This window comes from Microcaecilia unicolor, chromosome 2 (genome assembly GCF_901765095.1).
Source record: "Microcaecilia unicolor chromosome 2, aMicUni1.1, whole genome shotgun sequence".
In the NCBI taxonomy this organism is placed as follows: domain Eukaryota; kingdom Metazoa; phylum Chordata; class Amphibia; order Gymnophiona; family Siphonopidae; genus Microcaecilia; species Microcaecilia unicolor.
The window spans coordinates 500,246,701-500,273,352 of record NC_044032.1 but is presented as its reverse complement, the minus strand read 5'-3'; the positions used below and the strand labels follow the sequence as shown (position 1 = coordinate 500,273,352).

The following is a 26,652-nucleotide window of genomic DNA, read 5'->3' as shown; positions in this document are numbered from 1 at the left end:
CTAGGGGGCATGCGATGAAGCTACAAAGTAGTAAATTTAATACTTATCAAAGAAAATATTTCTTCACTCAAAGTGCAATTAAATTCCAGAATTTGTTGCCAGAGAATGTGATAAAGGCAGTTAGCTTAGCGGGTTTAAAAAAAGGTCTGGATGGCTTCCTAAAGGAAAAGTCCATAGACCATTATTAAATTGACTTGGGAAAAATCCACTGCTTATTTCTGGGATAAGAAGCATAAAATGTAGTGAACTTTTTTCGGGATCTTGCCAGGTATTTGTGATCTGGATTGGCCATTGTTGGAAACAATGCTGGGCTTGATGAACCTTTGGTCTGTCCCAGTGTGGCAATACTTATGTACCTAAGGATTCCTCTCCCCCTCCCCCTCCCCCACTAACACAACTAGTCTGCTCATTACAGCAATAGTCCTGGGCTTCAGATTATGCACCAGACTCCTTCCAGAACCCTCCAATCAACAGACTTGATCCATTCACAAGATGTCACTCCAGCAATGACCATGACTCCCAATTACCTACCCCAGGAAGCAAAAGACCCAATTTAGGGATCAAACCCCAGAGCAGCTCACAGCACAGGCCAGCAGCATCATGGTTTAAAGGGCAGAACTACTAAAATAACTGTTTAGCTTAGTGACCAATAATGCTACCTGATCAGTTCTCATAATTGACTAGCTTTATCACAAAAGAAAAGTATATCTGGGATCACTTAACTGCTTTCCCCTATATTTCCAACAGCCCCCACCCCCCCCATTGACACTCAAGTCTCTAACAACTCCCAATTGAGGTCACTCAGGTAGGTCTGTGCTTTTTAGGGCTTTAGTCATTTTTATGCCACGAGTTTAAAAAAACAAGTATTTTGAACACAAGTCCAATTTGATACAGAAAACTATCATATGGCCCTACATACAGTAGCCAGTACACATTTCATAATAATCAGAAGTAATATTAACTTTTTTTTTTTTTTGGGGGGGGGGGGGGGGGGGGGGGTAGTAATTAGAAATCCTGCTGTTTAGTAGTTGTATTAATAACCCTGTACAGATGGACCTACTTGGTACATGTGCTTTTCAAGTAGTATATATAACAGGGAGGGATCAGCTTTCTCTAAGTGAATCTGATATCTGCAGGTATACGTCACTGCTACCACACAGCGCTGCACAGTGGTTAGCATATCTGGGTTTAAATACATTTGGCCTTCTGCCACTTGACCTGAATTGGCCACTACTGGAAGCAGGATACTGGGCTGGATGGACCATTGGTCTGACCCAGTATGGCTGTTCTTATGTACATCTGCCCAAGCACTGCTTTGAAGGCATATTAATCTGTGCAGCTGCTGACACAATTTCTTTAAACCAGATGTTTACAAAGAAAATACAAGTGTAGACACTTTTCAGAACTATAATTAAAACTCAAAAAGTTGACAATTATTCTGTAGATAGATGGCTTCCCTCTGAAAAAGGTTTATTCTCCTGATAAAGCCTGTCTCTTGCAGTAACAGATTTAGCAGCAGTTACAACTTCCCACACCTGTGACTGAAGAGTATAACATGACTACCATGGGTGGGAGAGGCAGAAACACAGCTTCACCATTCTGTGGAAAAAATGTGAATGCCTGGCAGGAGGGATGATTCACAGCTGTCGTTCAGAAAAGCCTATCCTATCTTTCTACTTCAAGGGCACAAAGCTTAACCAAAAAAAAGTACAAGATAAAAGGAAAGTAAAGAAGAGCCTTCCAAAGTCAACCACTGCACAATTTCAAAGTCAGTCGTAAGATAAACCAGCATAAACATAACAAGAGAAGGTACCCATCGATGAGATTTCATGGATTCCAATCTTACAAGACCTCCAGTTAACCAGATAGTCTAAAAACAGGCAATGTCAAATGCCACCTTGTTTCCAGTGCTGGGAAGAACTGCAGAAATCGTCCTTGGTGACCAGCGAGTCGTTTACTAGAAAAGGATGCAGGAATGAGAAATGCCGATGTGAAGTTGAGTAAATTCAGTCACTTAACAGCTATACAGCATTTTCTTTTTTTTATTATTTTTTGTAAAACTGAATTATACGTCTATGCTTCTTTTACTACACCCACCAAGGCTGGTCTCAAGGTGCGCTCATGCAACTTATAGCCAACCTTGGTCACAAGGGCAATCGTGCCAGGCTCCTTCCCTTCCACAGGACTATGGAAGAGTGCCTCGTGTTCATAGGGATCAAACTTGGCTCCCAGGGGGTGCAGTTTTAGTACACCATGCTTTCTGAACACCTTCTGAATCTGGCCTTCTGTCATTACAAGGCCTTCATAGAGGCTCTTCAGATGCGGGTTCTCATCCTTTATCTCCTCTTTTGGAACACTTGCTGTTGCCTTCTCCAGAACATCAGCTACTTCTAGCAGGTCTTTGCAAAAAGCCTGAATACCTGCAAATAAGAGGAATTATACACAAATTATCTGTCATGTCTTATTAAAGGACATATACATTCTGTTTCTGAGGCTGAACAAATTCTGCAGACAGTACAGAGTAACAAAAGTAAAATAAAAAAACCCACTAAGATTCTACAATATACTTTATGGGAATATAGGAAGACAATCTCTTTGGAAAAATGAATCTTATTATGATATTTCATAGAAAGCCTGAGGTTTCTGAGAACCGTCAAAGTTGAAGGAATCTACAGGTTTTAAGCTTTCCACATTGTGAGGAATACGGGGACAGGGAAGGAGAAGAGGTCAGGTGGGAAAGGTATAAGGCACGGCGAGAAGAAGGGGAGCCCGCCGACAGGCAAGGGAGAACCCGTTTCCTCACTGAAAGGGACCAGCCAACCTGGGAGGATAGAGAAGTTCTGTCCCCGAGGTACAGGAGTCGGGGCAAAAACTACCCCACTCAGCAGCTCTTGAGGGAGACATACATTAAGAACTCAGACCGCAATTCTCAGAGAGATCTGAAGGGGGCCCCCTCACAGGGTTAAGAACTTCCCTTCCCAAGAGCCCCCAGAGGGAGCATCTGGGAAAGGTAACGGAAGGTAGCTCGCAATATCAGGCCCGGGAGGGGAAGGAGGATGGTAACTGAGATAATCAGGGGAATGGAGACCAGCTGGGGAACAGGTGGGGGAGAAGAGCCCATGGAGTGGCAAGGGGCGGAGAAAAGGGAATCAGAGGAACCAATGGAGATTGCAGCCCTGGCAAAATCACGGGGGAAGGAATTTGGAAGGGAAGTAATTGCATGGTATGAACGTTTGGTGGAAAAAGGAAAGCGATGGTTATTGTAGAGTTTTTTTTGCTTTCACTAGGGTCCAGGAGGGTGGGGTCAAGCGTAGAAACTGACGGGGAAAGGGTGGGACCCTAGAACTCTCTTTGGGGGGAAAGGGGGGCATTTCTTATGTTTGTGAACTGCTGTGCTTTAAAACTACTGTGCTTTCGCCATGCTATGTTTGTGAACTGCTGTGCTTTAACTACAGTGTTTTTGCCAGGTTATGTTTGTGAACTGCTGTGCTTTAAAACTGCTGTGCTTTCGCCATGCTATGTTTGTGAACTGCTGTGCTTTAACTTCAGTGTTTTTGCCAGGTTATGTTTGTGAACTACTGTGCTTTAAAACTGCACTGCTTTTGTTTGAAATATTTAAAAGTGCTGCACTACTGAACGGTTAGGTTTTTGAATGGAAATGTATGAACAGGGGGAGGGTTTTAAAACTGTAGTGCCTGAAAACTGATATGTATTAAAACTACGACACTTGACTTCCGGTGACGTCATGACCGCGAGGGGTTGAAGAAAAAAGATCTCTCCGGCTTCAATCCCCCCTCCGCACGACCAGCTCACAAACCGCGATTTAAAATTGAATTTCGCCGCAGCCTGAAACGCTGGAGTGGCTGGCAACGAACATTTTAAATTTATTGGCGGCGTGATGGCAGCTAAAAATCTACATAAAGATAAGCTCCGTGGTAGAGGAGCAGAAGACAAGATGGCGTCGCCCGCAAGCCCGCCGGGCCCGACAGTGTCATCGGCCTGGATCGCCGAAATAACTTCGGAAATGTCCTCAGTGTTAGAGGATATGTTGGATCGCCGGCTCTCCCCCATAAATACTAACCTGGAAAAGGTAAAAGAGCAGCTCACGGATCTCTCTCGGGACTGTGCAGGCTTTCAAGCACGTGTGAGTGAAATTGAGGACAGAGTAACGGAGATGGAGACAGTACAGGATATAACTCAAAAAAAGCTGCAGGCGATGGAGGAAAAGATTGAGGACCTGGAAAATAGGTCCAGGAGAAATAATATCCGAGTGGTGGGCCTGCCAGAAACGATACCCGAGCGGGGCTTGGAGGTTTTTTTGGCACGCTGGTTTACTAGCGAACTACAATTCCCAGAAGCCTCGGGGCCAATACAGATAGAACGGGCTCACCGCATAGGGATGAAAATGACTGGTACCAATAAACCAAGAGTGGTAATTCTACGATTTTTGAATTATGCGCAAAAACAAGAGGTGATGAAGCTGCTTAGAACCGGAAAGGCATTGGAGTATGATGGAATCCCAGTAAGATGCTTCCAAGATTATTCAGCAGGGTAGCAGCACGAAAGCGACAGTTTTCGGAGGTTTGCTCAACGCTATTCCAAAAGAAAATAAGATTTGCACTACAATAACCTGCCAAACTGCGGGTTACGCATAACGGCATCACCAAGACATATGAGACGGCAGGGGCGGCTAAAGAATTTCTACAGCAGCTGGGAACAACATCTTCAGATGCAAGTTGAACAGCACAGAGGAGCGAACACTCTGAGAGCATTGAGTAATGTTATAAGGAGGGGTCAGAGGAGACCTGACTGGTCAATATATGACAATACAGCAAACTCCCAGCCAAGTACAAAGATGGACCACTTATAGTAGCAGAAAGGCTTGGCAAGACGGCTGCAGTTGGAAGGTTAAGGTTTTATGGTTTGTGAGTTAGACTTTTCCTTTGAGTTTTCTTGCTGTTGAATAAGACACTTTATGGAAGACATGGCCAATGGGTGAAACGGTTCGAACCCCTGGTAAGAGGGGTGAGACCCTGTAAGTGTCTGATCAGCTTGACAATGAAAGTTATGTTTAATGTAACACTGTTTAATGCGGAGGGGGGAGGGAGAGACGTAAGGAAGTCGTGGTCCTAATTGGTGGACCTGAGAATAAGGGATACAGGATTTGGGGGGTGGGGGAGGGGCGGGGGGAGGGGGTGGGGGGAGGGAGGAGGGATGCAAGCAGGGTACAAGTATTAAATAGAAAGGATGTAAAGGAAAGTAATGAAGGCTTCTGGGGGGCTCTGTCTCCCCGAGCTGTCAATGAAAGGCGGTTTGGCAATGGGAGACGGGCTCTGATGGGCAGAACATAACAGTGATGCTGATAAAGTGGAGGTGCAAGTTAGGGGGGGAGGGCAGAGGCTGGGATGTCCCCCTCGATTACAAAAGTGGACATTTATGGATATAGTCACACACTTTCAAATCCAAGAATAGTAAGAATAATAACATGGAATGTAGGCGGAGTTAATTCGCCAATAAAACGCTCTAAGATTTTACAACAATTAAATAGGCAGAAAGCAGACATAGCACTTTTACAGGAGACGCATCTGAACCAGATTGAACATGCCAAGCTCAGCACCTGGTGGGTTGGGGATTGTATAGCAGCAAATGCACAAGGCAAAAAGGGAGGAGTAGCGATACTAATTAGAAAAGGCATAGCCTCTGTAATTAACCCACTTCTGATTGATACTGAAGGCCGCTATGTTATATTGGAAGTGGTAGTTGGGCGACAGAGACTGCTAATCTGTAATGTTTATGCTCCAAATAGATATGATCGGAAGTTTTATCAAACTTTGATTAATTTTCTGCTCAGGCAACTGCACGCAGCTATAGTGATGGGGGGCGATTTCAATGTAGCTTGGGACCCCTCTCTGGACAGATCAGCTCCGGAGACGGCCTCTTCATGTTATAATAATAGAGGCCTCTTACAATTGAGCCAGATGTTGGGCCTGGTTGATGTGTGGCGGGTGCTGCACCCAGGTGAGAAAGACTACACACACCTGTCACGGGCCCATTCAACTCAGTCGAGAATCGACTATATTCTGACATCGCGCCAGATGTTTGGGGAAGTGACAACAGCGGAGATAGGACCGTACATGGTGTCGGACCATGCCTGGGTTAAGATAGAATGAATACCAAGCGGTACGACCCAACAGGAACATAAATGGCAATTTCCCCTGGAGTTTAGCTCAGATCCAGTGCTTAAAGGCCGATTACAAGCTAGCAGGGCGGAATACAGCACTCATAATCAAGAGCATATAGAGGATCCAGTTTTGTTTTGGGAAGCGGCTAAGGCGGTTCTTAGAGGCGAAGTTATAAGTCACACACACTTTGTGAGGAAGGCACGAGACAGAAAGATCTTGCGTTTAAGTAACCAACTTTGTAAGACACGGAAGAGATATGGGGAGACACATGCGATAGGTGATAAACAACAAGTGTTAGAGCTTCAAACCGCCTTAAATGAACTTTTGCAAGAGAGGGCACACAAGTCACAGCTTTACTATCGATATATGCTTTATAAACATGGTAATAAAACAGGCAAGTTGATGTCAAAAATAATTACCCCCCGGGGAGGGACTAAGAACATTCTGGCACTGAGGCAAAGGGGGGGAGGGCTCCACACATCAGACAAAGCAATCTGTGAAACTTTTCGGACCTTTTATCAAGGGCTGTACGCTTCCCCAGAGGAAGACGGCCTATTAAATCAGATGTACTTAGAAAATTTAGCTTTACCAAAGCTTACAATACAAGAGTTGGACAGTCTTAATCAATTAATCACTGAGGACGAAGTTAATATGGTTATAGCCCGCAGCCCGCGATTGAAAGCCCCAGGACCTGATGGTTTAAGAGGAGAATTCTATAAATTGATGGAAGGAGGAGTTATACCCGCAATTACTAGATTTTTGAACCAACTGATAGAGAGACAGAGGTTACCCCCTGACTTGAATAGGGCTCAAATAATAGTCTTGTTGAAGCCGGGGAGGGACCCTCTGGAGCCGACATCGTACCGGCCTATCTCCCTATTAAATTATGATACCAAGTTGTTGGCAAAAATCTTGGCTAATAGACTGGCGAGGTTGCTCCCTCGGTTGATTCATGAAAGTCAGGTGGGTTTTGTGGGAGGTAGAGCAGTGAGTAAAAACTTGAGAGCAATATTGACATCACTAGAGCACAGCTCGCAGGCGAAGGTAGCATCGTTGTTGATCAGCTTCGATGCGGAAAAGGCCTTTGATAAGGTTCACTGGAAGTTTCTTTTTGATACGCTGGAACATTATGGATTTTCAGGGAGATTTGTTGAGGCAATTCACGCTTTATATGCCAACCCATGTGCCACCTTGAGAGTGAACGGGATAGAATCGGAAAGTTTCTGTATCAGGAGGGGCACAAAGCAGGGGTGCCCCTTGTCCCCTCTTCTCTTTGTTTTAGTTTTAGATCCCCTTATCAGAGATATCATGGCAAACCCTTTGATCCGGGGAGTCGGCTTAGGGACCCACATGTTTAAGATCGCAGCATTTGCGGATGACATTTTGGTACATCTCACAAACCCAAGGGAATCCTTAGACACGTTATTGGAAACCTTTCGTGAATATGGAGACTACTCAGGCTTCCGAATCAATTTAGATAAGTCAGAAGCTCTGGCTTCGCCAGAGGTGAATCAAAGGGAATGGGATCCTGAATTTCCATTGAGATGGGCTAGAGAGTCTTTTAAATATTTAGGAATCCGACTCACAATGAATACTTCAGAATTATATCAATTGAATGTTAAAATCTTACTGGAACATACTAAGGCTAAATTAGATTCTTGGATGAGTCTTCCACTGTCATTAATGGGACGGATACATTTAGTCCAAATGGTGCTGTTTCCGCGCTGGTTGTACGTCCTTCAAACCCTACCCATGCGCCTATCACGGACTGATTTGAAACGGATGATGCGTCTTTTTAGTCGATTTTGCTGGGCAGGCAAGAAGCCTAAAGTTAGCCAAAACATGTTAATAGGGAGCTGGAGACAGGGGGGAATGGGTATCCCGGATGTGTTCCTATATAATCAGGCGTGTTTGTTGCGTCACCTAGGAGATGTGGTGAATACCACGCAGTATTATACACCAATGGGCTTGGAGGAAGCCTATTTTGCTCCATATGATATATTAGCATTGCTCCATTTACCTCGCAGTTGGCTCCCTTCTAAATTTAAAAAAAGTATAATACTACAGCCCCTTCGGGAGGCGTGGCAGTGGTGGATGCGGCAAATGGGGGGCCAACCACACGTTACAGATCAAATCCCAATCGTAGGTAATCCTGTTTTTGAAGCAGGGATAGACAACCCGACATTTGGCAGATGGCAAGGGCTAGGCATCACAAGATTGGAACACCTGTTATTGGAAAATGGGGAAATGATAACATTTGACGCTCTTCAAGATAAAGTGGGATCAGCTTGGGGCAATAGATTTGCCTATGCACAGGTCCGACACTATATGAAATCCCTGAGCCAAGTATCCCTGAGGGGGCGGATGGGGGAACTGCTAAGGGTCTTCTTTGAGGAGTTGCAGACAGAGAAGCAATCTGTATCAGCATTGTATGGGGCACTGGCTAGGCGTAGGTCCCAGAGGCAATATGTTGATCTTAAGCGAAAATGGGAACAAGATCTTGGGACCTCACTGGCAACATGGGATGTGTCAGCTACCTTGAAGGGCATACGGGCGTTGGTAACAGATGAGAGGCTGAGGGAGTGTGGTTATAGAGTGGTCCTTCGGGGGTATATGTCTAAAGCACAACTGGCTCATATGTTGGGGCCGGATAACTCGGGGTGTTCTAAATGCGGAGGGGGTCCCAGCTCATTATATCATGCATTATGGCAATGCCCCAAGGTGCGCATGTTCTGGCAGAGGGTAAGAGGGTTTTTGATTCGATTGGGGAATAGAATTCAAGGAACGGAGAGGCAGTTTCTGTTGGACCAACCAAGAGCGTTTGCTCCATTAGGTGCCCCTGCTATAATGTTATGCAGGAAGCTGAGCTTGGTAGCTCGGAAATGCATTATGCAATACTGGGTCTCATCGGAAGGGCCAGCTTATTGGCATTGGCGTAATCAGGTGCATCTCCTGGCCTTTTGGGAGGCTAGGGATTCAAAACAATAGCCTAAACGCAGAGTACGTTTTCTACAGATTTGGACACCATACCTGCAAATTCTCAGCCCAAGGGGACGTAGTCTGCTTGTTAATGCCTGATAAATAGTGGAATAATGGAGAGTATGGGTAGCCTGGAGTAGGAATTTAGTTTAGAGTGGAATTCTGCTTGCAAGGGGGGGAGGTATCGAGTGAGATGTATATGGCTAAAGCTTGGCAGTGCTCTAGAGCTTTGATGTTTAGTTTTCTGATAATTTGTGATAAGCACTATTTCACCTAACGAGGTATTTAAAGTGTAGGATATTAGGAACAAAAGTAATTTAACATCTAATATTAGCACTTGCCAAGGAATTGTTAAGAGGGGAGGGGGAAGAAACTGGGGAAGAAAAGTGTTTGGCGATGTTGAATATGTTGTAAGAATGCTGTTTTGTATATCAAGCAATGCTATATGAATATTCTAAGTTAATTTGTATTGTGATAATCGTCAATAAAACAGTTTAAACATAAAACTACGACACTTGTGCACTATCGTGCTGTGGAGAACAGTTCTATTTTTTTGTCTCCCTTTTGATTCTCAGGCGGTTGTTTTAGTGACCCTACAAACCCTTTCCTTTGCCATGATGGGTTGCAGTAAGGGATCAAGGTGAGCCTGTGGAGGACCAGAGCTCGTGCAAGAGTGCCGATGGAAAGAAGCCTTCCGTGGAAGAGATGCTTTACAACATGCACCTACTGTTCTGCCTAAAAAAAAAAAAAAGGAGATGCTTTTCATATGCCTCAGGCCAGGAAAAAAGTTTAAAAAAAGAGGGACAACTAATCAGGCTGCAAAACTTCCTATGCACAGCTTGGAGCCAAAACTCTCCAGCATTTACATTCTAAGAAGCATCAGCAGCAAGGTATATGACATTATATGTATTTTAAACAGAGGCTAGCTAGGGATTCCATATATCCAATAGAAGACTCCTGAGGAAAGCCATTTTGGCCGAAACATGACTCGTGTCGAGTCGTGGATGTTATAAATAAAGCTACAATACATCGGCTATAGTCTGCTGTTCAATCATTTTGTCACTCTCGCTGTGTTTGACTTCAAGGGTGAAAAAACACATATGATTTGGTAAACAGTCATGCATCCTGGTGATCCTGGCGTTTATGGGAAGCCAGAGAAGTTTTAAAGAAGAGAGGGGAAGCCTTCTCAAAATGAGGAGCACTGCATACAAGGCAGACAGTGGTATTTTGTACTGTTTGTAATTTTTTGAGTAGTGAGATTAATAGATTTTATGTAAAGTGAACAAACAATGTGCCCTTATATTCATGCCTATACTGCACCTAATTACAGGGTGGGCAATCTCAGAATCATACAGTAACAATTCAGATTCTTCTCCAAAATTATGTTATAAATTTATACCTATGGGCTACAGAAGTCTCTCTACGATGCCATCTTTTTGCTTAACCGAGACTGCCGTTAAAGCACTAATCCCCCAATCAAGCCATTTATCCAAATCTTCAACTGTCTACACCCCTTTTCTGGCCAATGTTTGAGCCCCAACAATGTCTGTCATTAATGACATATTATCTGAATGTCAAGCTTCATCTTCTATTCCTTTCCCAATTGTTGAGGTTAGCTCTCCTTTACCATCCACAGGCGTAGAATATAGCTTCTGTGGAATATATCAGCATTTGTATTGCTTTTGGAAATTTTCCTTTGTACAGTGTAATAAATAGGAGTGGAGGAGTGGCCTAGTGGTTAGGGTGGTGGACTTTGGTCCTGGGGAACTGAGGAACTGAGTTCAATTCCCACTTCAGGTACAGGCAGCTCCTTGTGACTCTGGGCAAGTCACTTAACCCTCCATTGCTCCATGTAAGCCACATTGAGCCTGCCATGAGTGGGAAAGCGCAGGGTACAAATGTAAAAAAAAAAAAATCCTTATAAGTATTTCTATAGGATTTCAATTTGTGGTTAAGTCTAATACTACTTGTTAACTATTCTTGATTTCTTCTTTTTCTGTACAAGATTTATTACTTGTGATATTTTGGAAATTATAAAAACAAAAAATAATCCTATGACAAGCACTTGCTTGAAAAAGTTAAAGTGCACCCAGTTCATGACACATTAAAAAGGTCACTGAATTATTACAACTGATGACAAACTAGTATAACAAAAATGATAAAACATCCTCAGGAAAAAAATATGTACATACATGAAAAGAAAATACACCGCCTCACTTCAACTGGCTATATAAAATGAAAAAAACAAAAAAACCCCACATTTAAATCTTTCCATATTGTGTCTTTATTATTCCCACATAAGGAACTAATGGACCCACAGAAAGTTTGCTCTACTTCCTGCTACAAACAAAAATATTGTCCCTGCAGTAAAACCATGGAGTCTGTGAATCATTTCATCTCGCTGAAAAAGAACCCCTGACAAAAGACCTTTTTATGGCCCCCAACTGTGGAAAGAGCTGACCTAAAACAGCAACGCTCATCTTATATAATAAAACTCACCCTCAACGTTCTGAAGATACTGACGTCACTTCCTTCAAGACGGGTTCGAAGGGTTCGTGGTGGTGAAGCCACCGAAATTGCCAAGTCTTGGGGCCCCGCCCTCGCGACAAACGTGATGACGTTGAGGGCGGAGCAATGGCGTACGGTGCGTTCAGGAGGTGCGGGGCAATGGCGTCAGAACGACGAAGGGGTCGGTAGGTAGGGAGGGAGGGAGGGAGAAGGGGGGGGGGGGGGTTTGGGGTGGAAAACCTTGCTAGCGCCTGTTTCATTTGCTCCAGAAACGGGCCTCTTTTACTAGTAAGAACATAATAGCAGACATACTGGGTCAGACCAATGGTCCATCTAATCCTGTATCCTGTTTCCAACAGTGGCAAATCCAGGTCACAAGCACTTGACAGAAACCCAAATAAGCAGCAACATTCCATGCTACAAATCTCAGGGCAAGCAGTGGCTTCTCCCATGTCTATCTCAACAGTGGACTATGGACGTTTCCTCCAGGAACTTGTCCAAACTTTTTTTTTAACCCAGATATGTTAACCTCTATGCCGATTCTGGTTGGGGCTGAAACAAGTTCCTCATCAGGGGTTCTTACCCTTCAAAATGAGATGATTCACCGACTGCATTGTAAAATGGCTTGGTCTGCTGGAAAACAATTGCTTCTGCAATTACAAATAAGACCTTGTGCAGTGGAAGCACAATTGCAGATCACCAGGGAGGTTTATTTTAATATTGAACCGGTAATTTCCTTCTGCCCTTTTGAACTTCCAGCTCAATGGGAACCAAAGTTCGAATCTGGTGCTACTAATCTTCATTCACAACCAGTTGGGTATTTTTGTCTCCTCCTTTTATATCCACAACCAAGGGCCATGCACCATGGTTCTGTCTGCAAACCGGCCATTAATGTCATCGTTGAGTGATGACCCTCCTCCCCCATCTCTCTCAGCCAAGAGCTGTGAATGCTGCCCATGCAGTATTCCTAGTCCTGGGCAATCCAAGTAGCAGAAGATCTAAGCCATGAATCAAACCAAGTCCTTCTCCATGGCTAGGCCTCCTGATCTGCCTCTTTTCTGCATTTTATATAGTCAGTTGAGCTGAAGAGTTAGTTTTCCCTCTCCATTTTTGTTGAAGAGCTCATTATGTTGGTTTCGTATCAGTATGTTGAACCAGGTTTGATTTATTAAAACGAATACAGTGTAGAGATGAATGAAATGGATGGGCATGGTACCCATCTGCACATGCCTTGAAGAAACTGTGCCCTGACACTTCTTGCAAGCCACACACAATGCATGCCATTACTTACCATACAACTTTGCTTCCTCTATCAGCTTTTGGCTCCTGTGTCTCAGGTTTTCTGTATCCGCAAGGGCCCGCATATACTTATCCTGGAAAGGTAAAAAAATATTTTAATAGTCCCTGCCATGCTATCAAATATTCTCCTGGCTCTCAAAAAAACCAGCTTGGGCTTGGAAAGACAGTCTATTCACTATAATTAAACAAATAGTCAGGTAACAAGTGTCTGAGAAAGGCATGATGACATTGACCTATAGAAGAGCTACTCAGATGTGTTACTTTACCCTCCACTGCTTCAGGTGTAAATTAGATCATGAGCTAATTTGGGCACGGAAATGATTCACGTAACTGAATGTAACTCACTGTAAGCCTGGCTTTGGATAAATGAATAATACATCAAAACAAAAAACCTCACACCAAAGACATAAGCAGTACAATGTAATAATAGACACTAGGAGGAAAAAGCCTCAGGAGATCCAGACCAAGTTCAAACGCAAAAGGTCTATAAGGGTTTTGTGTCTTGATCATAGGCACAAAAAACCTCCTGTGTCTTTATTATCAATAACATCAAGAAGCTCCTTACAAATATCTTTATCACAAATAAGCACTTGCAGCTCTTCCATCACCGCAACTGTCTGACGGTGGCCAGCTGAAGTGACCCTGCAGGGCAGGCAGCATGACTCTGAGCTTGCCAGTGTGCACAGCCAGCTTGGGCCATGAGTACCAGAGAGGGACTCTAGTACTCTGACAGTAACCAAGTCTTACGGTTGTGTTTACAATATGTAGGCTGTAACCTAGGCAAGGGGGGGGGGGGCAGTGCAACCATGTGGATTATCCTATGCTGCTGGTGTTATGTGAAACATTACTCACCTTTCATTTTAAGAGAACACTAAAGGGGGAAGTTATTAATGAGAGTTACTGTTAAGAGGGGTTATTTCACTGTAAGTCGTGCTATTTTAGCACAGGTTCTCATTGCATAAAATGGGACCCTGTGTTAAAATGGCATGACTTGTAAGAAAATATCAATATGGGCTATCATTAAGATATAAGCAGAACAGCCTTACCCTATCAAAAGAGGAATAGCAATCACTTAACAAGGAAGCAATAATTGTCTCTGTGGAATGATCTTTACGAAAAGATCATTCCACAGAGAAGGATACTGGAACCCTTAACATGTTGTTTAAGTTGTAAGAAAACAAACCTCTCAAGAAGTTTGGCTAAGAATGGTAGGTTTGACATTGGCCGATAGTAGGAAACAAGAGAATTATTCACAGATCCACCTTTTAAGACAGGGCACACCACAGCTGTTTTCCAGCCGTCAGGAACATAGCCAAGCAAAAGGCTATTCACAATCACAGTCCTGGCCAGTGGAGAAAGACCTTGTCTAAATTTCAAAAGCCATGATGAAGGGACAGAGTCCAAGGTGCAAGTGATCTTTCTAACTGAGCCAAGCACCGCATATTTTCAAAGCACTTAGCCTTCCAAAGTTCCATAGAAACCTATGGAACTTTGGAAGGCTAAGTGCTTTGAAAATGAGCCCACAGTAAGTGAAGGCAGAGAAAACCGAGATGAAGAGGATGAAGATCAGGAATTTGGGGATGGAGGGGACAAAAGAGAAGAAGAGGGAAAAACAGGCTCAGGTGGAGAGAAAGACAACAGGGAACTTGGGCAAGAGGCTCACAAAGAAGAAACTTTAGAGACAAAGAAATCTGCAAAATCTCGTCTTAATCCAGTCTTGTGGTTTCCAGCATTCATCTGAAAGTTAATGCTTAAGAAGCAGCTTCAGCTGTCTGCTCAAACTATAAGTGAAATACAAGGTTGTTTCTTTTGGGACAAACCATTAGCTGGATAAAAAAAAGGCCATCAGAGTACCGGTGAGTTCCACAGCATTGTGCACTTAGCTGAAATAAAGGTTGTGTTTGGATGGAATTAGTGTCCTACACAATTTCAAATATAAACCGCATGCTATTTCAGTCAAACCCAGGAGCAACTTTTGTTGCAAAGCTATGTCTCTAAGAAATTTCAATGAGCCAATAAGTGCAAACTGTCCCTTTGAAAATATGTACAAAGTCCATGGGTAAGAGCAGACTTTGCATCTGAAAACTACCCCCCCCCCCCCCCAAATCATATCATGCAAGAAGTCAGACACAGCATCTGATGATTCTGGGGGCCACTTCTGACCACAGATAAGACTAATCATACCAGTATTTTAAAAAATAAAAACATATTCAGCATTTTAAAAGTCTTAATTACACAGGTGGACATGGCAAGATGACACCATGAGTGAACATTGATGCCATCACTCCCTTTCTTTTATTTCGTGCCTTTAGATTTATAGTTGCATTGGGCAAAATTAAGCTAAATCTAAGGCCAATGCTGTTGTTGGTAATTCAGAAATGTGAGGCCCAATAGATGCTATTCAAGTAGAGTTGACATCTTCAGAAGAATAAATACTATCCTTGGCTCTGATGGCAGGTTACCCTCCTGCTCACCCAGCGATGCAGTTGGCTCTCTGTCTTGGGAATCAAGCTCAAAAGAAATCAAGGAAACAGCAATGGGAGTGAAAGAGCCCCAAGTTCAAAAACAGCAGATTACTCACAACCTGGGTAGTATCTTTGAAGGAGCAAGGCACTGCTGGGGCCGTTAAAAGAGCTTCAGCTGGATTTCCGGAGAGCACCATTTTCACTGTTCAGGTTTGTGGATTAGTTTCTGTTCCTTTACCAGCTTTGGCAGTGAGCGGGAAAGAAGCGCTAGGTCTTAGGAAGATGTCGCTCAAGAAATATCTGGAATATGATGGTAAAAGTGATAAGACTCTTGTTGATTCTGTTTCTCAGATGTCACGAGTTTTCTAAGGCGTCTATAGCCAAGCTTGAGGAACATGAGGGAAGGCTGAGCTATTTTGAGAAACAAATGGGGTAGTGTGAACTCAAATGGTTCCATGCAAGTGGTGGGGAGTTCTCTTATAAAAGGATAATTTGACTGTCCATAAGGAAATCTTAGAAAATCTCATAAGAAATAAATCTGTGAAGCCGCTTAACCTCCCTAAACCATGATTTTTTTTTTTTAATCTCCAAGAAATGCAGAAGATATAATGAAAAGGAGGAAGGGTGTCTTGAAAATAACTGAAGATGAGACTATTGGTATTTCCAGAAAGTATTACCTACCTCCAGGTAATTGTCTGGAGGAAGCTGAAGGCGAGACAAAATCCCTGTAATCATTGTGAGCAATTGTTGGAGTATTAGAACAAAGAGTGATAATAATTCCTTGGTATGTTTATTACAGCACTCAGAATTTTAGCATAATGTCTTGCTTATTATTTTAAAAAACACTGGCACATACTGAAAATGCGTGAGTGTTTTGACGATATGGACTTGGATTACAGCATTTATGAGGAATCAAAACATTCAAGAATTTGTCCAACTAAAAAAATTAGTGATTCATCAAAGTGTATGATGAATCACTAATTTTTTTAGTTGGACAAATAAATTCTTTATTTATTTGAAGTGTTCCTTTATGTGGTGGGAGGGTCTGGCTTTACTAACGTGGCCACTGTGTAATTTGTGAAGTCATTGAAGAATGTTCAAGTTTTGTGAACCCTTTGGACAATAAATCTCTCACTCTACGGGGACGTACTTCCTGTAATTTGTCTGGGGTTGTGTATGCGATTCGTTGCCCCTGTAATAAACTATATGTCGGACAGATTCAGGGTGGTGATTTTTAGTAAAGAAGGAACAACGCTGTATTTATATACTGCGTTCTTGGGAGCCTCAGGGTTTGAACTTTGCTATAGTGTGGAAAGCTCTCTTTTGATTGTACTTTTGAAATGAAGAAATTTTTAATGTGATAGTTGTGAAACCCAGGGAACTACAGAGCGGATATTTTTGAAACCTATGAGCCAGGCAGAATTTGGTTGATGCATTGTAAGTAATCTTGTATGATAAAATCCTTGATGTTTTTCACAAAAACTATTCTGGTGAATTGCTTATTTGTGATTTCAAATTTGATTTAGTGATTCTCCTAAAACAGCATAAGTGAAACAGGGCTGTCGAGAAGAATGTCCCTTCGAGGCAGTAGAGAAACACACTGGAGGGTCCGGCTCTTCCTTTGTTTTGCTGGCGTCTTCTGTTTAGAATACCTTAGAGGGCAATGGAACATTTGTTAACATATCTGAGCTTGTGCACCATGTTTTGAAAAAGCTTAGTACTGAAAACGTTTTTGTTAATCTTTTTATATAGACTGACAATGTGAAAAATTATGAATATGACATTGAAAAAAAATTAAGATTGTTTAGCACAATGTTTGATATGTGATATTTGGATGGTGGAGTTTTTCTTGACCACTGATGTTTCCCTTGGGTAACCTTGTTTTGCTGCTGGTTGTCAGTGGTGTAGGCTTCACCTTCAGGGTGGACTGAGATCTTTTCTCTAAATATTTTCCTGCCTCTTTTTGCTATGTATTCTTCATATTAATGTATTTTGAGTGAAGTAGTCTTGTTGAACATTCAACTCCTATTTTTTACTTTAATGCTACAGAACGCCAATTAACTCAATGGATGGAGCTACTGCTTTCTTTAACAGGTAGAGTAAGTCTCATCCGTATGGGCATTTTTCTTAGATGGCTGTATGTACTGCAAACATTGCCGTTGTGACTGCTGCAGAGATACCTGACATGAATCAATTCATTCTCCAAATGTTGTTGGGCTCAGAAAAAACCCAAATTGAAATATGCCTTTGTGCTAGGAATCAGATGCGGGGGGGGGGCCTAGGCATACCAATGCACTTGTACAACCATGCCTGTTTGTTAGGACATATTAATGATTAACTTAATTTAATCCTGAATGCTATACCCCTCTGGTGTTGGAGAAGCTTATTATGCCCTTACCACCTCTTCTCACTTTTGCAGGTCCTGCTTAGGAAAGTGCCCTCACATTTGATTTCCAGTATGCTATTATGCCCCTTAAAACAGGCGTGGAAAATTTTAGTTTCCCGGTTGGGGGGGGGGGGGCGGGGAGATCTCCCTCTACTACTGATTAGGGATAATGCTGAATTTATCCCAGGTATAGACAATATAGCCTTTTTAGCATGGGAAAATGCAGGCATCACTCTGTTAGAACATGTCATTGTAGGAGATAACTCTGTTATTCCCCTGGAAAGCCTTCAATTACCTACAGGAGAGTGATGGGGAAATAGATTTGAATATTACCAGTTAGAGCATTATGAGGCTCATTTTCAAAGCACTTAGCCTCCCAAAGTTCCATAGAAACCTATGGAACTTAGCCTCCCAAAGTGCTTTGAAAATATGCCTCTATGTGAACTCCTTGGATTGGTGATCTCTTAACCTCCGAATTAGTGCTGAACTATGAGCTTTCTTTCATGATATAGCAGAAGAGGAGGAGGTCCCAATCTCGGATATACATAAAGCACTTGCCAAATTGGACAGTGCTAAAGACATGAGTGAGATCAAAATTAGATGGGAATGTGATACTGGTCAGGGTTTGGACAACAAAGGAATTCCAGGATTAAATTCTAACACACATCTCAGAGAATGCTATTTTCGTACTTTACCCTGGTACAATTACATAAATCTGGTCATGCACAATCCCCAATACGTGGAAAGTTTCAGATAACACTCATGCTTTCTGGGCCTTCCCAAAAATTAGGCAGTTTTGGACTGCTATTTTGTCTATGCGTTTGTTTGATGGGCAATGTATTGATGGAGAGCTCATAATGGCTGCACTTCATGTTACCTGTTTTGATGGTAGATGATTTGTTTTTGTAGCTTTGATATGTATTATGTTTTTACTAGTAAAAAAAGGCCCGTTTCTGTCAGAAATGAAACGGGCGCAAGGTTTTCTTCTGAGTGTATGTTTGAGACAGTGTGTGTGAGAGATGTAGAGTGTGATAGACAGAGAGTGAGAATGAGTGTGCACCCCCTCCCCCCTCCCTTTATGGTCTGAGGCCCCCTTCCACCCCACCTTTCTGGTCTTAGGACCCCCCTCCCTCCAGCCACCCCTGTCCCCCGACCCTCCTCTCCCCCTGCCCCCACCTGCAGCCACCCATGTCCACCGACCCTCCTCCCTCCTGCAGCCACCAATGTCCACCGATCAATGGGTGGCGGTAAGGGCTCAGGCAGTAAATAGTCGCATGCTACTTTTAATTTTAGTGCATGGCCATTTACTACCCCATTAAAAACCAGCCTTTTTTCCCAGCTATGGTAAAAAAATGGCCCAGTGCGCAAAAACACGTGCCCACACTTTCATAGACCACTTTTTACTGTAGCTTTGTAAAAGGACCCCTGAATTAGTAATCTTAAAATCTAACCTGAGCTGTTATCTTGGAGACCTCTTGTATTTAGATGTAGCATATGCCTTTACGTTGGTATCACGTCAGATCGGTCCCTGTTAGAGGGCATGCAATCTTCGTTTGTATATGAGGCAACCCCAAGAATACCACCCAAAATAAGAAATACAGAGGAACATACTAGATTCCGCAAAATCCTCAAATCGTTCCTATTCAAACAAACCCTCACAAAGAACAACCATATCTCAAACAATTATTACCTGAATTGGTTATTAATCTATTTACCATTAACTTTCTCTTTGCTTCATGTACAATTTCTCATTCATAATAGATTTTCTAAATGTCAAACATCCATAGCTATCCCCGTATGTTTATGATACTGTACTGTAAAATTGGATTCTTACAACAAATTACTTATCCATTATTCCTTGTTATGTATCCTATACTGTTTATTGTAAGCCACAATGAACTCAAACTTGTTTGGGATAATGTGGGATATAAATGTCACAAATAATAAACATTTGCCCAAGGTACAAGGCTAATCAGTAGAATTTGAACTTGCGCTTTTCCAGTTCCTATGTTGCTGCTCTAACCGCCAGGCAACCTTTCAAACCCAGTAAACATACATGTATTACAAAAATCCAGCAAAATAGAACACTGCAGTCTACTACTACTACAAATGCAGTCAAGTTCTTTACACTTTTTTTAATGTGAAAATGACCAATTGATCACATTGGTGGGTGGCTTAAACCTTCAGGATCCTGCATTTTTTTTTTTTTTTGTTTCCACCTTCCCCTTTGGGATGCCACTTCTCATCAGAACAGGCCAATTTTAAGCTAATCATGAGGCGTCTTTTGCAATCACCAGGTTTTATTCCACTTATTTGATCTCACTCCCAATTTAGCCTGGCCACTGCAGCATTGGATCTTGGCCAGGGGCCATAAACCACAGCTCTCTGCAGAGCCTACTTAATGTGGATCCTAAGATGATGATGATCTAATAAATTTCCTCCTTGCTTTCAGTCACAAAACAAATAATGTGGGTCATTAGGGCAAGCTTATTTTGAGGGAACAGCAGAAAAACAATCTTTAGAACCAGCAGGGGAGAGATCTGGGTGTCAGACAAGGAATGGGAAAGCTGACACTCTGAAAACTGTATTGATAAGGCTGCTTTTATATGGATGTTGGATAACTTTGTTCCTTCAACAAGGGGAGTAATTATTTAACAACACTGTTATGCATTTGCTCCGGTTCCCTTTGCCTAATATTACATCAGAAACCATTCACTGTGAGACAAATGCAATAATAGGGGAAATCGGGGAGGGGGGGGGGGTGGTATTTCAATACTTTTTCACACCACTATATAGTAATTCCGCCCTTGCTACCCTAGCACTAATAGTGCCATGGTGATTAGAGGATTTTGGGCAGAACAGATAATGCCATTCAAAAAATCCACGGCTAGGGAACAATTGCATGTAGCAGCAGCTGCTAAACATACAAATACTTTTTGAATATTGACCCAAATATGAACAGAAAAAGGGGAGATGGAGGAGGAAAGTAAGAACAGGTCAGCAGACACATAGCTTAATTATGCTGGCAAAGCTATTTTATTACCTTGTCCAGGGCCACTGAGGGGGGGTGCAAGATCCTCCGTGCCTGGCCTCCAAGTAGGGTCCAACGTTACAACTGTTCAATTCATGATTTGAATTGATTTGTCAATTTGTTTTTGGTGAATCAAATTGAATCGTTTCATTTTTGTAAAAGAGCCCTCCCCGCCTACCTTTTAAAATAGCAGTTCTTTGCCGGCAGCGAGCACAAGCAGTCAGCGATTGATATACACTGCTTGCACCAGCTACACAGCCATCCCTGTGATGCAATTCCCTGTTTCCACATAGGCGGGAACATGTCAGAGGGAAGGCTGTGGGGCCAGCGGGCACAATGTGTATCAGTCGCTGTGGCTCGTGCTCGCTGCCAGCAAAGAACTGTTCGGGTGCCTTGATTTTTACAAAAACTGGTGGTGGTGGGGAGGGGGTTGGGAAGTGGTGGAGGGCCCTTGTTTGCCCTTGACCTGGTTTTGTCTCTCGGTTGCCCTGACCTTGTCCATCTCCTCATTAACAGGCTGCCCTCTCCAAGCCTACATCCCAGAGCTGCTTCTGCGATCGCAGCAGGAATCATTTACCCTTCCATCCCAGAGCTCCAACACATCAGCTCTCAATTGACCCTATCAAACGGGAGACAAGCTCAAGCCACCTGGGACGTGGCTCCTATTTATTTCAACAGTATATTAATCTTATCAGTGCATTTAATGAAAACAAAAGTTCTGTTTTTTTCACACATGACAGAAACAACATAACTGTATTAGAGAGGGAATTCTGGGTCACAGAGAGAATCCTACAGCTTCCCTTAGCTCTATTCATAACAAAGCTGAAATGTGCACTTTCTAGATCTTGAATACTTTGCTTTGGTTTGTAGCCTGTATGATTATAAAGAGGAAGTGACCTCTATAATCTCCCTCCTCTCGAGATACTTGTGTCACTTCTTTAGGGAGATGTGATGGGATAATATCATGTGAAATATCACAGTATGGTGCTCGTTCTCAGTAACGAACTCAATGCAAAGACTGACATGGCCCTGACTGACCAAACTTCTTAATAGTTAAGAGAACCTTACATTTAGCTCCTTCAGCTGATCCTCTAGCTTGGACTTCTCTTCCAATAAAGTCTTATCAGCTGCAGTTAATTCAGCTTTCTGCTCGCTTTGGTTGTGACTCTGATCCTCGTCCGAGTTTTTCCCACTGCTTTTCTGCTGGGTCACCGGAATACAAAGCCATCGGGGAGAAGTTCTAGAGCAAAACAATTAAAGAGCATCACTCAACTGCTTTCTCATCCATGTGAGCTACATCTGGCACTCTGTGCCTAGCTAATGAGTAACGAATAGTCATCTCAGGCTAGCTAGAAAAAACAAAATCCATCTACATGAAAACATCAGCAATAAAACAATACAAGTTGGAGCCACCAACACAGCTGTCACTCTTTTTCAAAAGTACATTTCATCACCAGGAAGTAATGAAACAAATGGGGTATACTTCCTGTGCTCTTTGCTAGGAGAAAAATCCAATTACTGATTACTAAATAGACAGTATTCAACGGTCAAACTGCAAAGGCAAACACAGTACTCAATCCAGTGCTTGTTTGAATTCACCATGGTAAATCAATGAAAGTGCTAACAGAACCCTGACATAAGGCAAGGTCTCTTCATTGGAGCTGACGACAGTTACAAGGCCAGCTGGAAATCGGCCATCTGCAGCTGTGCCAGTGATGGCTATAAACTCTTTTAACCAAGTTAGTAATGCCTTTGCATGATGCTCTTCTCCAAAATGGTGAGGGGAAACACCTGTGGTTTATAGCACGGCACTGGATGTGGGAACAGAAGATTAGATAGGTCTAAATGGTCCCCTTTGTTGTCTTTCTAGAACAGTGTTAGAAATTTGGTTGGCAAAACAACTTACCCTTTACTTCCTCAAGAGCCGAAGGCAAGAAGCGTTAAGTACAAAATAAGAGCAGAGAATAGCAGCATCACCTGGTTATACTGCAGGCTCTGGGTTAGCCAGATTAGAACCAATGGGTTACAAACTCTCCAGAATCCAAACAGGTCAATAACAATGGGTAGATGGTGCCTGATATTATCCGAGGAGTTCACAAAAACATAGGAATCTGGACGCGATGCTCAAGGGACGACGCTGAGCTAAGTTCCTCTGAGCCCCCTGGCTATTCCCCGTGGTTTTAACAACGGCGAACATCACCTGAACTAAAAATTACATTTCCCCGGAGTGTAGGAACATACCCACTGTGATTCGGGTGACAAAATTTTGAGCATGGCGGTGAAAGCAGCTCACAAAGAGAAGACGCAAGGGAAGGCCGTGGAAGATAAAATGGTGGCGCCTTCGAGCCCAGCGGGACCTTCCGTCTCCTTGGTGTGGGTAATGGAGATTACCTCCGAAATGACGGTGGTGGTGGAGGACCTTTTGGAAAGGCGTTTGTCCCCGATTCAAAACTGGGACGCATGCAGGACCAGCTGGAGGAGCTTTCCAAGGAATGCGGGGAATTTCAGTTGAGAACGGCCGAGGTGGAGGACAAAGTCACAGTGGTGAAGGAAACACAGAGCACACTGCAAAAGAAGATAACTATGATGGAGGACAAGGTGGAGGAGCTTGAAAATAGATCCCGCAGAAATAATCTGTGTCTGGTGGGCCTTCCGGAATCCTTACCTGATAAAAACTTGGTGAGTTTTCTGAAGCGTTGGCTGGCAAAGGAGATGCAGTTGCCGGCAGGCAGCAGCCCGCTGAGAGTGGAGTGAGCGCACAGATTGGGGCAGAGGCAAGCGGCACAATCTAAATCAAGAGTGGTTATAAGGTGGATCTTGAACTATGTCCATAAGCAAGCCATTGTACAAACAACGAGAGGAGGAAAAACGCTACAATATGATATTCAGAAGAGTATGTGGTTTCAAGACTATTCAGCGGGAGTGGCGCCTCAGCGTAAAGCTTTTTCATCTATTTGCTCTAAGCTCTTCGCTCTCAAAATAAAGTTTGCCCTAATGTATCCAGTGACTCTCAAGATCACTCACAATGGAACAGTCCAGTCATACACCGCAGTAGAAGACGCTCGTGCTTTCCTGCAGCATTTGGAGACGCCGCTAGCACAGATGGGGGACACTTGAGTTAATAGGAACTAATGTTTTGCCACAACCAGGAGGAAGATTTTATGCCTTGCAGAGGAGGGGGCTGGGAGTGAAGTCGTTAATATCTCATCTTTCCTCTTCACCCTCCTCTCCCCCTTATGGACTACTAACTATGTTGGATTTTGTGTTCGCCCAGACGATCAAGGTGGCAGAGACCTGTGGTAACGTAGTAGTACTGGGAGTGAAATCACTAGTCTATGTCTGGTGCTCTATTTGTTCTTTTCGTTTCTTTTACACTCATTGGACCATGTATAGGGACAGGTTGAATGCTGGGCTGGATGTGCACTTGATTTATGGACCAGGGCGTTGGGGAGGGGGAGCGGGGGGAGAGAAAGGGGGAATAGGGGCAAGGGGTTGGTCGGGGGGAGGGACACAGGGTGTAAACAGCGCTATAAAGCCGCATGGGGAAGAGGATATGGGAATGGAGTAGCCAGGGGGGGGGGGGCGTTAAATGTGACCGCTCCATTGGTAGGAGCTGTAAGAAGGGGGCAGGGAGCTTTGGGTAGGGAAGAGTGGGGGGGTGATGATTCAAGGGTTTTTTTTAAAGATCAACCAAGTCCTGAAATGGTTTACTAACAGAAGTGCAGAAGGTCAACACTAACATTTTTTTTTTTGACGTGCCTGTGACAGATATGAAAGCCCTGGTATGAAAAAATGATTGAAAGATCAGAAGGGGGAAGGAGGGGAGACATGGAGGAAGAGCTGGTGTTTGGAACATAGAATATTACATACTTACTCACCCAAAAAGAAGAATCTCAACTGGATAGATTGGATGTGTCAATTCAACTTTATCCAATGTTATTCACTAGATTAATCCTAACTTATCAGGGTCAGAAGGTGTAGTCTCTAGACATTACCGGCCACAGTGTGAGGCAACCATTTTTACAAACAGGCTATATCAAGCTCTAAAGAGTCATTGTTACCTTATCATTTTGCCAAAAAAAAAAAAAAGGAAAATCATTAAACAAAATCATGGAGTTTTATTTTTCTTTCTAAAGACATCAGCACCATATCTAGGCCTACAGGAAGTACCTAACATCCACATTCACACAACTACAAATGTATTATCAGCACACAGATACCTGATTTGTTTGGCACATCAATGACATGTAGCCGTTTTCAAACTCTTGGTGGGCAAACAATGCTGGCTCTTGCAACCTCTATGCACACAATTGTCAGATACTACTAGAGCACAGTCAGAGTCCAGCTGATGCAACCAGCAGCAAAAGAAGCACATTCAAGTTATGTAAGAACGTGCTGCAGGCCCGGCTGTGTAACTACTACTAAACATTTCTAAAGCGCCACTAAGGTTACGCCAGCAAAGTTTTATCCAGGAGCTTTCGTCTTCCCTCGCTCCCTTCCCCCCCCCCCCCCCGACCCGAGATCTACAACTACCCCACAATGGGCACAGAAAGGCAAAGTCCTGACGGGTGGGTTTGTTAGAAAGGGAAAGTTGTGTGCACATTGCACAAGTCGTGGGGGGGGGCGCAGAATTTGGGAGTGAAGGCAGGAATCCACGGCCCTACCACAGTGGAATAAGCGAAGACAAGGCGTATCGTTTCCGGAGCGGGGAGAGGAAGGTACAGAGGATCACAATCCCACCACAGGGAAGGGACAAGTGACCTGTCCTCAGCACAGGGAGAAGGCGGGGTCAAAAGGTCAGAGTGAGTCGAGGTCGGGTGGGAGATCAATTCAAGTGTAGCGGGAGCATGATGAGAAGGTAGGAAAGAGCTATGCGCAGCCGAGGCGGCAACCACTCTCTTGCACTGCAACACCGGGTCTGGGTCTCACACTAGACTGCTGTGCGCGACTCCTCTCCAGTAAGGCCGCCCTCCAGCTCCAAGCACTCACCTCAGCGCCGAGGCTCCCAACCCGATATAGCTCTGCCGCAGCAGCCGCTGTACACCCCGGCCTGCCATTGCGCCTCTGCACGTGTGATCGCGATACCCAGCGGCACACGCACGAGTGACGGGTCGCAGCAGGGGTTGCAAATCAGAGTCGCAAGAACTAGCGTCCACTCCGTCTCCCCATGAGCAACACCAAAGCGATCCAATCGGCAGCGTAACTCGAGTAGGAGGGAAGCAGGGGGGCTAACCAAGAAGGCTAACAGGGTAGACGGGGAGGAGCTACAAGATGGAAGAAGCTAGGAGGTTAGATTGAAACAAGAGCCCTTGAGCCCCAAGGAAGTTTGATTGAGAACAGGAGACGGCATGACATCACAAAGTTGAAGCCACTTAGGTTAGTTTATGTTTCCTCTCCCCCGTGCAGCCATCGTTCTGCGAACACTCAAAACAAACAAGCTATAAGCTGCTGCATCACGTTATTGTTCTTTATTGTTGTTGGTAGTATTTTTATTTAATCTCACTTATATTTTCAAACATACCAGCTTGTGCAGCATACTGATGTACACAGAGAAAGTATAATAGTGAAATAACTTTTCATAGGTAGAGAGTAGTAATCTCTCTATATAAAACGCACCTCCAACATTCTAATGAAGCCTCACTTTCCCAACGTTCTAAAGTGAGGCGGCTGAGACCACTTTTTTGCTCCATGAGTGTCTGCCCCGCCCACGCGTCAAATGTAATGACGTCGAGGGCAGAGCAATGACACTCAGCAAATAACAGCGCTCAACGTAAAATGACATCCCATTAGAAGGTTGGAAAC

The 26,652-nt window shown here is 43.6% G+C and overlaps 1 protein-coding gene across 1 annotated transcript; it reads right to left on the bottom strand.

Annotated features, from left to right (window-relative positions):
* Positions 1 to 312: 312 nt before the first annotated feature.
* Positions 313 to 26,122, bottom strand: GRPEL1 (GrpE like 1, mitochondrial). Its single transcript, XM_030191160.1, has 4 exons — positions 25,840 to 26,122; positions 21,919 to 22,090; positions 12,961 to 13,042; positions 313 to 2,420 (listed from the first exon to the last, which is right to left on the bottom strand). The coding sequence occupies exons 1-4, from the start codon at positions 25,905 to 25,907 to the stop codon at positions 2,074 to 2,076; spliced, it is 669 nt and encodes a 222-aa protein (XP_030047020.1). The 5' UTR covers positions 25,908 to 26,122; the 3' UTR covers positions 313 to 2,073.
* Positions 26,123 to 26,652: the final 530 nt, after the last annotated feature.

What these genes read in the sequence shown, in the direction of transcription:
- GRPEL1 (XM_030191160.1), bottom strand. Translation starts at nt 25,907, where the DNA reads ATGGCAGGCCGGGGTGTACAGCGGCTGCTGCGGCAGAGCTATATCGGG. An exon ending in TTGGGAGCCTCGGCGCTGAG is followed by an intron (nt 22,091 to 25,839) that starts GTGAGTGCTTGG and finishes GTTTTGCTCTAG; the next exon opens with AACTTCTCCCCGATGGCTTT. An exon ending in AGAGGAAGCAAAGTTGTATG is followed by an intron (nt 2,421 to 12,960) that starts GTAAGTAATGGC and finishes TCTTATTTGCAG; the next exon opens with GTATTCAGGCTTTTTGCAAA.